Raw genomic sequence first — 11,762 nt, 5'->3', positions numbered from 1 at the left:
TACAATTGAGCTGGAAGTTTGTAAGTAACAGTGAAAAATAAACTATTACAGATTTTGCAAGTCAAGTTTTAAAACTGAGTTGACTTCTATTGTGCTTTTTTAAAATAGTGTCTGTTGCATGGTACCAGATCATATCTTCAACCTCATGGAATATTTTCTCATAAATAGGTATATATGTGAATATGGATCCTTTTATGTATCATTTCCTGGATATAAAGCTACTCATATAGTTTCTTATCATTGTACCTTTTATTTCTAGAATTTGTTTGAAATCACAAAAGAGAAATGAAGAACCATACAAAACAGATAGAGTTTATCCTTCTGGGACTGACAGATAACTCTCTGTTACAGATCATAATTTTCTTATTTCTATTTCTAAATTTCATGCTGAGTATGATGGGAAACTTAACCATCATTGCCCTTACTCTACTGGATTCTCATCTCAAGACCCCAATGTATTTTTTCCTCTGTAACTTCTCTTTCCTGGAAATTTCCTTCACAAGTGTTTGCATCCCCAGGTTCCTAATCACCATTGTAACCAGAGAAAAGGCCATTTCCTATAATGGCTGTATATCTCAGTTGTTTTTTTTACATATTCTTGGGGGTTATAGAATTTTTCCTTCTGGCAGCTATGTCCTATGACCGTTATGTTGCCATCTGCAAACCTTTGCATTATACATCCATCATGAGCAACAGAATTTGTCATCAAATTGTACTCAGTTCCTGGGCAACTGGATTCCTGGCCATTTTCCCTCCATTATTTTTGATTCTGAACCTGGATTTCTGTGCTTCCAATATTATTGATCATTTCATTTGTGACATTTCTCCTGTCCTGCAACTTTCTTGCTCAGACACACATTTACTAGAACTGATTGCTTTTTCCTTAGCTGTGATGATCATCTTATTCACGTTGTTATTAGTAATCCTTTCTTACTCTTACATCATCAAGACAATTCTAAAATTCCCTTCAGTTCAGCAAAAGAAAAAAGCCTTTTCTACCTGCTCTTCTCACATGATTGTTGTATCCATCAGTTATGGTAGTTGTATATTCATGTACATAAAGCCATCTGCAAATGAAAGAGTGGCTTCAAGCAAAGGAGTAGCGGTGCTCAATACTTCAGTTGCCCCTATGTTGAATCCATTCATTTATACTCTGAGAAACCAACAAGTTAAACAAGCCTTCAGAGATGTGTTTAGTAAGATATTTTCTGCTTCAGATAAATAATACTGCCTGTTGAAATAAGTAACATAAAAACATAAAAAGAACAGTGAATAAAAATATCTTGACCCTTCCAGTGTAAAAAGCGATCTTAAAAAAAAAAGAATTGATCTTTAATATTTATTTGGATCACTTCAGCTTACTCGAGCTTAGAAACTATTTTCAATCTATATATTCTAACTTTAATTTTCTTTTCTTCAAAGTGAAATATTTCTATGTAATAAATATGAAATTACAAGTTTTTTCTCTAGACATGTAGAATAAAATGAAAGGTTGAGATTGTATTATACAATACAGGTGCTTGTAGAAGTATGTTTGCTAAATACTTAAAATAAATGTACCATGTTTTATTAGAAGCCATGTTCCATAAATTTTTAGATAAATTGAGTTTTATCATTATTAAATACACCTTAGATGTTCCAAGAGACCTTACACTTTAAAAAGGGTAATGTGAAGAAATATTTTGTAATCTTGTTTTTTAAAATGTCAATTGTCAACATGGTAAAAAAAATAGTTTTTTTTTAATAAATCATACATTTCATTTGTGTGATTTTTAGTATTAATGTTGGATAAATTTTTAAAATTTCAGTAGAAGATAAAATGTGATTTAATACACATGTAGTTGATTTCTCACACAATCTTTTTAAAAAAACATAAATGTTTAATCTTGTAAACATGTCAACAGATCTATTGACTAAATGGGAGTATATGAGGGATTTTGTTAGTTTTTAATTCTGTACGTTTTCCATGGTAAATGATATCAAATATCAATTTTTCAATAATTCAAATGACTTCTTTAATATAGAATTATGTTTTATTTTCTCCAGAGCTAGGGTCACTCTAAGTGTCAGCTCTTAAGATACATAGATGCCACAACTCTATAATTCTCCTATTGTATATGCCAGCTGGTTTATAGCATAGCTATAATTAAGCTATTTGCTCAAGATTATCTTCCATATGTGTCAGTGGTATTTGTTCTTGTCTATGTCTACAGTTGCCATACATTTCTCTGGTCGATATTCTTGAAAATATCTGTTGATTAATTTTAATGAAATCATACCAAAGCTAATCCATAACTCAAAGTAGAAACCACAATTAATGATTGATCTTGACAATGGCTTATACTTGTCAAAATTCATCAAATTGGATACTTAAGATTTGTTCATTTCATGAGATGTAAATATTTTATTTAAAAAATTATGAAAAAATTGGGGGAGACAAGATGGCGGGGAAGTAGGAGGCGGCCTTTCAACCTGTACCCTAAAGTGAGCTGATTACCTACCAAAGAAATCTGATCACCCATGAAATCAGCCTGAGATCAGAATTATACACATCTGGATCTCTATGGGTGCAGAAGACACCAGTGGGCAGGTAAAGTGGTGTGGGAAAGGCGGACTGATATCGGAAGATAAACAAAAGGGGAGGGAGCCACCAGAGGTGACCCATTGGAAATTAATACCCCAATATGAGAGTGCCCTGCGTCTGGGGACCAGCATTAACTTGGAGTCTGGTTGAAAGCACTCAAAAAGAGCAAAGGATGATGGGGGGAAATTGTGGGAATTGTGGTGGTTAGGGACAGGGGCTTAAGTCCCTGGACCCAGGACAGTCACCCCTGGTGCTGAGCCAGAGAGAGTGGAGCGGAGAAACCAGGTCTTGGTCCCTGAGCCGCCAGCACTCCTGAGAGTGTGTGGGGTCCTATGAGGGGCTGGGAGCCTCGCCAACCAGCAGAAGCATAGCCTTTTTGCAGTTTCCACACCAGTGCTCTAGAACCCGGAAAGACCAGGCACTCCCAGCCTGGGCCAGCAGGAAAATCTCAGTGTGCAATCATTGCTTGGAACCACTCTGGAGGTCAGGAGCTGCCCAGACATGTTGTGATTTTGGGTACAAGCAGGAGTTCTGCGTCCCCAGGGATCATGACTCCGAACATGCTCTGCCAATGGCTGAGGGGGAACTTATGTGTTCCACAGCATCTAGAGGGGAACAGACTGAGGCTTTCTCTGAGAGGGAGGTCGGGGTGCAGTTTGCTTTCCTCTAAACCTCCAAAGACCATCAAAAGCTGTCAAGGCAAGAGAAAAAAAAAAAAAAAAAAAGAACAAACAAACATAAAAACCTCCAGAGAACAAAAGCCTGAAAAACCATTTTCCTCAGAGCCCACCACCTTGAGGGGGGCCAGGAGGACATAACTCAGGGAACATTGCCTGAAAACCCACGTGGCAGGCCCCTCCCCCAGAAAACCAACCAGGAAAGAAAAAGGAAAAAAAAAAGATGACAAGAGAACAACCACCACTACTTCATAGATACAATTTTTATTTTTAATTCGTTCCCACTATTCTGGTTATTTTATATATATATATATATATATATATATATATATATATATATAATTTTTTAACCCATTTAACATCACAGTGAGATGTCCAGTACATCATATTCCATAATAACCTTTTAACCTGAACTTTTTGATACATATACCCATGTTTTTCTTTTGCTTTTCTATTTTTTAATTTTTTTTAATCTTAGTTTAGTCTAGTTTATTCTTTTTTTTTAACTTTTTATTTCTTTTCAGCGTAACAGTATTCATTGTTTTTGCACCACACCCAGTGCTCCATGCAATCCGGACCCTCCCTAATACCCACCACCTGGTTCCCCCAACCTCCCACCCCCCGCCCCTTCAAAACCCTCAGATTGTTTTTCAGAGTCCATAGTCTCTTATTTTTCACCTCCCCTTCCAATTTCCCCCAACTCACTTTTCCTCTCTAACTCCCCTTGTCCTCTATGCTATTTGTTATGCTCCACAAATAAGTGAAATCATATGAAAATTGACTCTCTCTGCTTAACTTATTTCACTCAACATAATCTCTTCCAGTCCCGTCCATGTTGCTACAAAAGCTGGGTATTCATCCTTTCTGATGGAGGCATAACACTCCATATTGTATATGGACCACATCTTCCTTATTCATTCATCCATTGAAGGGCATCTTGGTTCTTTCCACAGTTTGGCGACCATGGCCATTGCTGCTATGAACATTGGGGTACATATGGCCCTTCTTTTCACTACATCTGTATCTTTGGGGTAAATACCCAGTAGTTTAATTGCAGGGTCATAGGGAAGCTCTATTTTTAATTTCTTGAGGAATCTCCACACTATTCTCCAAAGTGGCTGCACCAACTTGCATTCCCACCAACTATGGAAGAGGGTTCTCCTTTCTCCACATCCTCTCCAACACATGTTGTTTCCTGTCTTGCTAATTTTGGCCATTCAAACTGGTGTAAGGTGATATCTCAATGTGGTTTTAATTTGAATCTCCCTGAGGGCTAGTGCTGATGAACATTTTTTATGTGTCTGATAGCCATTTGTATGTCTTCATGGGAGAAGTGTCTGTTCATATCTTCTTTTTTTAAATTTTTTTTATTTATTTTGTCTGTTTTGTGTGTGTTGAGTTTGGGTTTTTTGGTTTTGATTTTATCTCTGTTACTTCCCCCCCCCCATTTCTTTTTATTGTGGGAAAAAGTGTATATCATAGAATTTACCATTTAAAATTTTTTAAGAATACATACAGCTCAGTGGTATTAAGTATATTTACATTGTTGTCCAGCCATCACCACTATACAGCTACACTACTTTTTCCATCTTCCCAAACTAAAACTCTATACCCATGACAGGTAGATTTTGAACAAGGATCTGGGTATACTAGATCTGTTGTTCCCTTTCCTCTTTTATGTTGTCTTTTCTACAGCTAGATTTAAAACTGCCTGAAGTCATTCAATAAAAGATATATCCCTGGTTGGTGGGGTAGATTTGGATCTAGTCCTGTCTATCTGATAGATATGATTAACTCGAGAATTTCTTATTACAATGTTCAAAGCCATCTTTTCAATACTTCTATTTATAATAAAACTGGAATTTTAATATCCATTTACTTGCCTACTTTCTCTAACTGACTCAGAAATCAAGGAAGGAATAAGGGTGGAATTCCTTCACAATCCCAACAATGGCAAGGAACCCAAATGCTTCTGTGAATATTATGTGGCATTACACATGGCAATACACTTACATTGTGATGAGCACTAGGTGTTATATGCAACCAATGAATCACTCAACAGTACAAAAAATAATAATTAATTATTACAGATAATTAATTATATTTATATACACATATATCTATAAAATTGGTCTTTGCCTCAGAAATTCCTCTTCTGATAATTTATAGTAAAGAAATAGATGATATTAATATAAAATAATATATAATGTTATAATGGTTAAATATGGGAAGCTTTACCAAATAATGGCTTGTCCATAAAAAGAGTCTAATGCAGAAAAAAATTGTGATGTAAATCCATATTTTTATCAAAGAAAAGTATTTATAGTTACCACTCAGAAATAGATTGTATACTATTTTCAAGTATATTTGCAAATTTTTCCACTGAAAATACAGACAAAGCAATTTTGTTGTCTTTTGTTCATGTTTTGTTATCTCTGGGTTGAAGAGTAGCCAGAAATATCTTTTTATCAGAAAATTATTGTTTTGCCCTTACAATGCATCTAATAAAATTGTTGCACCTTATTGTCTCCAAGGACATAATTCCCACTGCTGCCTCTATTATATATTTTGCCAAAATGCAGTGCCTATTAGAATCATTAGTCATTTTCAAACTTCAGTCACAGAGGACCCTTTCTTTACCCATATAGAGAGCTCCTTAACATCCATAATAGTCCAAGGTAACAAAATACTCATGTAACTTCACTGTGTGAAAGTCTATCTTTGCCCAAGGAAATCAGAAATCATCTGTCAAAATCTAAAAATCATATTAGATTGCTCATCATTTAAAATAAACGACAGGGATTTTTTTTCAGGTTTTCTATATAAGAAATTTTTTCCTAGGTTTCAAGAGGAATAGAATCTTTAAGGAGACTTTGTTGGCAACTCAGAGAACACTATCTGCAGTAAAAAAAAAAAAAAAAAGTCTGTGACTGTGTATATGTCTGTGAGTGGAGCATTTGTACACATATTTGACTCCACATACACTTCCAGTTTCATCATGAGAACCATCACAATTACACAGTCACCTAGAGCCATGACTACCTCCCATAAGAGTAAGTAATTCTTATTTGGTAATTTCAGTTTCTTTCTTCATTCAACATTCTAGTTCCTTGGTCTCTATAAAATATCAGACTGATCTATTCAAATATGAGATGGCTATAAACTAACTTGGATACCTCTGAATAAGCAAGTGGTTATTTAAAATGTTATTTCCGTGTGTGCCCGGCTAGCTCAGTCGGTAGAGCATGAGACTCTTAAAATGTTATTTCTGGGCGCCTGGGTGGCTCAGTGGGTTAAGCCGCTGCCTTTGGCTCAGGTCATGATCTCGGGGTCCTGGGATCAAGTCCCGCATCAGGCTCTCTGCTCAGCAGGAGCCTCCTTCCTCCTCTCTCTCTCTCTGCCTGCCTCTCTGCCTACTCGTGATCTCTCTCTGTCAAATAAATAAATAAAATCTTTAAAAAATAAATAAATAAATAAATAAAATGTTATTTCCTTGTAGAAAAATTAAATTTTAAGGGATTTGATTCACTGGAGATATTTGATACACACATCATTGGAGGTGGGTCAATACCTGTTCACTCTTTTTTTTTTTAATCAGGCTACACATGTCATTTATTTTTTTAATTTTATTTTATTTTTTCAGTGTTCCAAGATACATTGTTCATGCACTACCTGTTCACTCCATACATCTTTAGTATCTATACCAATACCAAACATATCATAAGTTCTCAATAAATATGTTTGGAATTAATTCATAGAAATAGGAGGAACAAACAGAAATGACCTGGCCCACAACATCACACTTACCAATCAATATATATTTATACCAAGATGCACCTGTGCCTTCATCAGAGTACCACATTATTAGCAATGTTGTTGTTAGCGAACAATGAGCTAATTATAAACACAAATACTCCTTGAACTGCACTAAACTGAAAATACACCTGAATTAGAGTAGTTTACCAAGACATTCACTTAATATCCCAGGATCACAAAAGATAAGTGTTGGTGATCAGAAAGAAAGGAGACTTTGGGAATCTGGGACTGACTGCCAAGAATCTGGGACAGAATGCCACAAGGAAGCACTGAGAGCTTTAAGGAATTTTCTCAGTTTGGTTCAGAGGGTTCAATTCCTATATGATCCTGTTTAAAAAGGTGTCTAGTTATCAGTTAATTATTTCTCCCCCTGACCATAGATTAGTGCTACTTTTCTGCAGAGATGCCTACAATCCAAGGTAATTTCCTATCTATAGGACTCTGACATTGTTTTATGTTACTCTCTTGATAGAATTAACATTCTTCAATTAACCAGACTTTAGAAAAGCCCTTCTATGTTTCTTGTTGGGTCCAGACTGCTAGAAATTAGTGAAACCATTCATATAAAAAACTAATCAATTTTTCCAAAAGATAACCTTTTCTTTCTTGGACTGGAGGGGAAAAAAGGACACAGACTCTTCGTACAAAAGGAAATCACTGTCAATATAATTAATAACCTAATGATAGTTGAGAAAGAAATCTGACATACCTATTTCCTCATGTTCAAAATTATAGTGTCAATGAACTCAGTCCTTAGTATTTCTTTACAGAGCATTGAACAGGTTATCAGAGGCACCAAAATTCACAAGATTTATAAAAAATTCAGGAAAGGGGTGCCTGGCTTGCTCAGTCAGTTAAGTCTTCTACCCTTGATTTGGCTCAGGCCATGATCTCAGTGTGATGTGTTTTAGTCCCTCCTCAACTCTAGCTGAGCATGGAGCCTGCTTGAGATTGAGGGAGAGAGAACCTCTCCCTTTCCTTTTACCCCTCGCTCCATGCCCACACACATGCCTGATCTCTCATTCTCTCACTCTCTCTTTCTCTCAATAATGTTCAAAATAAAATTTGTCAACATTGACAAGTTGGTCATAAGAGCTATCATAAGAATATTCATATATCAAAAGCTAATGACGTATTATGTGGTGACTAACATAACATAATAAAAAATAAAAATAATGGTAATAAAAATAGTCATAGACTACAGTGGAAATATTAAGAGGAAAAGCTACTTCTAACTTAAAGGATTATGCATAGATTCCTAGTGATATGTATACCTAAACCAAAACTTTGAAAGAGGGATAGGGAGGGAAGAGGGTACAAGTATAAAAATCACTAAAGACAAAAGGATCAGCATATAGGAATTTCCACAGATAATTTTAAGCGTATCCTTTTATGGGAACTGCTAGTAAATAACTGAACAAAATTGAATGAGGAGATGTGAAACCAGCTTTGGAGATTGTAGACCAGCTTTGTAGATTGTAAACCAACTTTGTAGAATGTACTCTTTGTCACTATGAAATATTATCTTTCTTTTTATTGTACTATAATTAAGTGTTATATTAGTTTCAGGTGTACAACATAATGATTCAACAATTCGATATGGTACTCAGTATTCATCAAGGTAAATATATACTCTTTTTTTTTTAATTTTTTATTTTTTATAAACATATATTTTTATCCCCAGGGGTACAGGTCTGTGAATCACCAGGTTTACACACTTCACAGCACTCACCAAATCACATACCCTCCCCAATGTCCATAATCCCACCCCCTTCTCCCAAACCCCCTCCCCCCAGCAACCCTCAGTTTGTTTTGTGAGATTAAGAGTCACTTATGGTTTGTCTCCCTCCCAATCCCATCTTGTTTCATTTATTCTTCTTCTACCCACTTAAGCCTCCATGTTGTATCACCACTTCCTCATATCAGGGAGATCATAATATATACTCTTAATCCCTTTATCTAGTTCACCCAGACTCCACTGATCTCCCCTCTAGTCACCACCAGTCTAGCCCCTCTATTTAACAATCTGTTTTCTTGTTTGTCTCTTTTTTTCTCTGTTCGTTCATTTGTTGTTTCTTAAATTCCACAGATGAGTGAAATCATATGGTATTTGTCTTTCCGTGACTGACTTATTTCATTTAGTATTATATCCTACAGATCCATCCATGCTGCTGCAGATGGAAATATTTCATTCTTTTTTAAGCCTGAGTAATTTTCCATTATTTATCATAGTGGTATATGCATACTAAGATGGTAAGATAGTAGCCAGTGTAAGTATACTAGGAGACTAGACCAAGAAATTCTTTCACCTGTATAAATTAATACTGGAAATATTAGAAAGATCTCCATATGCTCACTAAGAAACTTAAATTTTATAATGAAGGCAAAAGGGAGTGATGAAAGGATATAAATTACTGCTTGGGTTACAAAATGCCATTTACAAACTCTGAAAACAATACATAAAAGTTTATTTTTTAATTCAACTTAGTATCAGTGTATTCCCTCTCTACCTAATTCCACCATCTATCTGTCTATCACATTCTTATGAATCATTACCGTATATCTATTGCCGCCCTCAACCCAGCTTCACCTTAATTCTGTTACATTTGCACACTTCTGATATTAAGAGGTAAAGAAATATCAGCATCCATCAGAGTTGGCATTACCAAAATATTCATCATCTTTTCAGGTCCTCAAATACCTATTTTGTCTCTACTACTTTGGGATCGACCTCTTGTTTCCCTTCCTGTATTACTCTTATTGTCTAGTGGTTATCTGTATAAGCTTTAAGACACTTTTAGTACTTCTGCAGCAAATTACAACTCAGGAAAATGTATGAAGTATCAAATGTTCCATTTTAGTTTCCTTGTCACCATTAGGCATGAGAACAACCTTCTTCTAATTCTATACCAGTCTTGAAAATGGAAAAACTATGTGACTTTCTAAAGCCCTTTTAGCCTGTGTTCAAAGAGCAACTAATTACTTCCTATTATTTTCCTCCTTAGATCTCTACAAGGAAAAAAAAAAAAACCTGAAGAAGTGCATCTCATGTCCTTTCCTTCTGTTATTCTGGCTCTGTATCACTGGAAGATAGCAAAGGGCCCCAAACATAGAGATCTCATGCAGAACCATCAAATTTTCTAACTATTCCCCAACTTCCTTATCCCCTGCTAAACAAATTTTATAAATTCTCTAAAAATGAAAAGACTTGTCCTTTGTCACTACTCTGAAAGAAATATTTATTGCCTGAAAATATTCCATTAATCGAAATGCTTGATGCATTTGAAACTTAAAATCCATAAATATATTCCTTCTACTCTTCTCAATTATGTAAAGCCACAATGAATTAACTTTCATGTAACTGAGAGATGGAACAAGAGTTTTAAGGAAACATCTAGTATCGGATGAATGTCAGTTAATAACAGTTCAGAAACATTTTTTTTACAAAACATAAGGGAGAATTAATCATATCTGGGCATTTTAAAAAAAATTATTCTGATTGCATTGATTTTTAAAATATTTAAGGGAGAAGCAAAGACATATGTTAAAGTATATGTTAATATGCTTTTGCAATATTTTAGCTATGAAATAAAGACACCCAGAGTAAAATTAGTATTTTGAGTGAGAGAGTAAAAGAAGCAAGAAGAAAACCAAAATGTCAAGACCAAGTGTTAAACTAAAAATGGGAGAAAAGAAAAAGGAACAATAAAGAATGTCCTGTATGAGACTAAGATTGACAAGAAAGGATATACAAATCTGAGAGACATATTTAAATATTGAAATATGCACATCTACAGGACTCTCAGTAAGAATAAGATAAGAAAATAAGGATACTAAGTGTCGTTAATAATAATGAGTGTTTACCGTATTCCAAATGCAGCTGTATATATTTTATGTATATTATCTAAATTTCTCAGTATAAACCTAAAATGTAAACATTATTTTACCTGAATTTTGCACATTAAGCAAATTGCTTAAAGACACCCCAAAAGGAAAAAGGACGAGTGTAAACTCAACGCCTCTAAGTCAGATCTAGATGTCCAGAATAAGCTGAATGTTGAAATCAGAACCTGTAAAGATGTATTTTTCCCTGGCAATATAAATTTGGTGATTACCAGCCTATTTGAAATCACCTTACTTACAAGAATCACCTCATTTATAAGAGAGAGTAAAAGAAAGGATTTTCTAGAAAAGAGATTTCAGATGAATGAACAACCACAGGGATTAGGGGGAAAAAAGCCATGAAAGAGAATGAAAAAAAATAGACAAAGCAGTAGGAAGAAGTTCAAGGAAATGTGAAATAGTGGGAATAAAGCTGTAAAGAGTAAATTAGCAGTTTATAGTCTCATATGCCACAGAGTTTGAGTTCAGTGAAACCTGAATTTTGTTTAATGAGTGAAACAAAAGGGAGGCTAGTGGTGACCTTGGCTAGAGAAGTTTAAATGTTGTAATACTCAGATGAGTTGATGTACAAATGGTTACTAGGACAGAGGAGACAATTACTATGTAGATGAAATTTAAGCAAAAATGTGTGTAAGTTTAATTAAGAAATGGCTAAAACCTCTTAAACCTGATATTGCTAAATGTCATTTATAAGGAGGTGGTTGATGGTGTTTCAAACTGAAATAAGACTAGTCAAAAACAAACAAACAAAAAAACCAGGGATATGGTTCTTCAACTCTATA

At 34.9% G+C, this 11,762-nt stretch overlaps 1 protein-coding gene across 1 annotated transcript; it reads left to right on the top strand.

Moving 5' to 3' along the window:
- Positions 1-258: 258 nt before the first annotated feature.
- Positions 259-1,225, top strand: LOC131837847 (olfactory receptor 6C70-like). The gene is given in 2 exon segments (XM_059183512.1): positions 259-582; positions 584-1,225. Coding segments are annotated over 2 exon segments (939 nt in total). The 5' UTR covers positions 259-285.
- The last annotated feature ends 10,537 nt before the right edge of the window (positions 1,226-11,762 follow it).

Source organism: Mustela lutreola, chromosome 8, assembly GCF_030435805.1.
Source record: "Mustela lutreola isolate mMusLut2 chromosome 8, mMusLut2.pri, whole genome shotgun sequence".
NCBI classification, from domain to species: Eukaryota; Metazoa; Chordata; class Mammalia; order Carnivora; family Mustelidae; genus Mustela; species Mustela lutreola.
The sequence above is the reverse complement of the archived record's forward strand: the minus strand, read 5'-3'. Positions and strand labels throughout refer to the sequence as shown.